Here is a 1,305-nt window from a genome sequence, read left to right as displayed (position 1 = left end):
CATCTCTGGCTCATTAAAAAAAAAAAAAAAAAAAAAAAATTACGGCGTTTACAACTTTAGGATTTAAAATGTGTATGTTAAAAAATAAGCAAAAACTAAATCCTTGGTTATCTCATTTCATTGAAGTGAAGCAAAAACTACCCAACTAATACTACATTCTTCAATTATATAAACTTATAGGTCATATGCAGACCTATGTAGGTCATAAACTAATTTATTTTAAATTATCTGGACTCGTTTCCACAGACCTACAGCTCAGAGATAGAAAAAAAAATGTTTCCAGTTTCTTTATACTTCTCAGAGGCTTTAATTCCCTCAGAATTTTAACTGCAGTTTTTTTGTTGTTGTTTTTTTTAAAGACAGATACTGATATTCTGTTCTTTTGGCACAACACACTGCTTTCACTACAACAAATATAATCCCATATCTACTTGAAAAAAAAAAAAGATGTTACACTGGTAATAGTTACCATGCTAAAAGTTCTGAACTGAGCTAATAATCTAGTACTGGATCAGTCTGACCTGGTCACCTCTGGCTCTTGCTTCAGGGTGAATAGTATTGACTCAGCGTTGATGAGTATGGCCCAGCATGGCAGGCAGAAGAGTAAGAGGATGAGAATGCTTCTCTGGAGAATCTCCCCCACACGCTTAAGGTTCTTACTGCCAAATGTCTGAACATCAACAATAGATAATTAGTTCATATTATAGATTAACCTCATCCGTCCCTCCCGAACCTATTACAAAAGTGTCCCTCGCGGGTCAAAATGACCCGAAGGCCAAAAATGACACTAATTTTATTTTTGGTCCAGAAAGCTTATATTGGAACATTTTTCTATTTTTTTCCTCTAATTTGTTATGTAGGTTTTCTATAATTTTTTGGTGATTTTTATCATATTTACCTTTTATTCTGGATATTTTTAAGAAAACATAAGCAAATAAGCAGTTTTTGTACATCATTTCACCAAAACAAAAAACAAAGAAAGACAATTTTAGTCCTGTTTCATCAAAAACCAACAGATGGCCTGAGTGTCTCTAATGCCATCTGGTGGGGTAAAATTACATTTTATGGTTACAGTCACTAGAGGGGCCTGTAGAACACTATGGAGATTTTTAACAGAGCAAAACAAGTGAAACATGAGAAATGAGATGATCTTAAGGCTTCAATTTGGTTGTTTATTGATTAAAATATATATTGAAACATTACAAAATCCATATTTTGTAAATATATATATATATATAACTGAATTCTAACCTAAACATATGTATATTCATACAATTTCATAAATATGAAATAAATATATAATAT

The 1,305-nt window shown here is 31.6% G+C and overlaps 1 protein-coding gene across 1 annotated transcript in view; it reads right to left on the bottom strand.

The window, feature by feature from the left end:
- Nucleotides 1-1,305, bottom strand: part of slc47a1 (solute carrier family 47 member 1) — a 14,174-nt gene that overhangs the window by 9,390 nt on the left and 3,479 nt on the right. Inside the window, exon 4 of the mRNA XM_016524991.1 lies at nt 522-670. Within this exon, the coding sequence (XP_016380477.1) occupies nt 522-670 (149 nt within the window). The remainder of the gene's footprint in view (nt 1-521; nt 671-1,305) is intronic.

This window comes from Sinocyclocheilus rhinocerous, unplaced genomic scaffold, assembly GCF_001515625.1.
Source record: "Sinocyclocheilus rhinocerous isolate Xijiao unplaced genomic scaffold, SAMN03320098_v1.1 scaffold964, whole genome shotgun sequence".
Taxonomy (NCBI): domain Eukaryota; kingdom Metazoa; phylum Chordata; class Actinopteri; order Cypriniformes; family Cyprinidae; genus Sinocyclocheilus; species Sinocyclocheilus rhinocerous.
The sequence above is the reverse complement of the archived record's forward strand: the minus strand, read 5'-3'. Positions and strand labels throughout refer to the sequence as shown.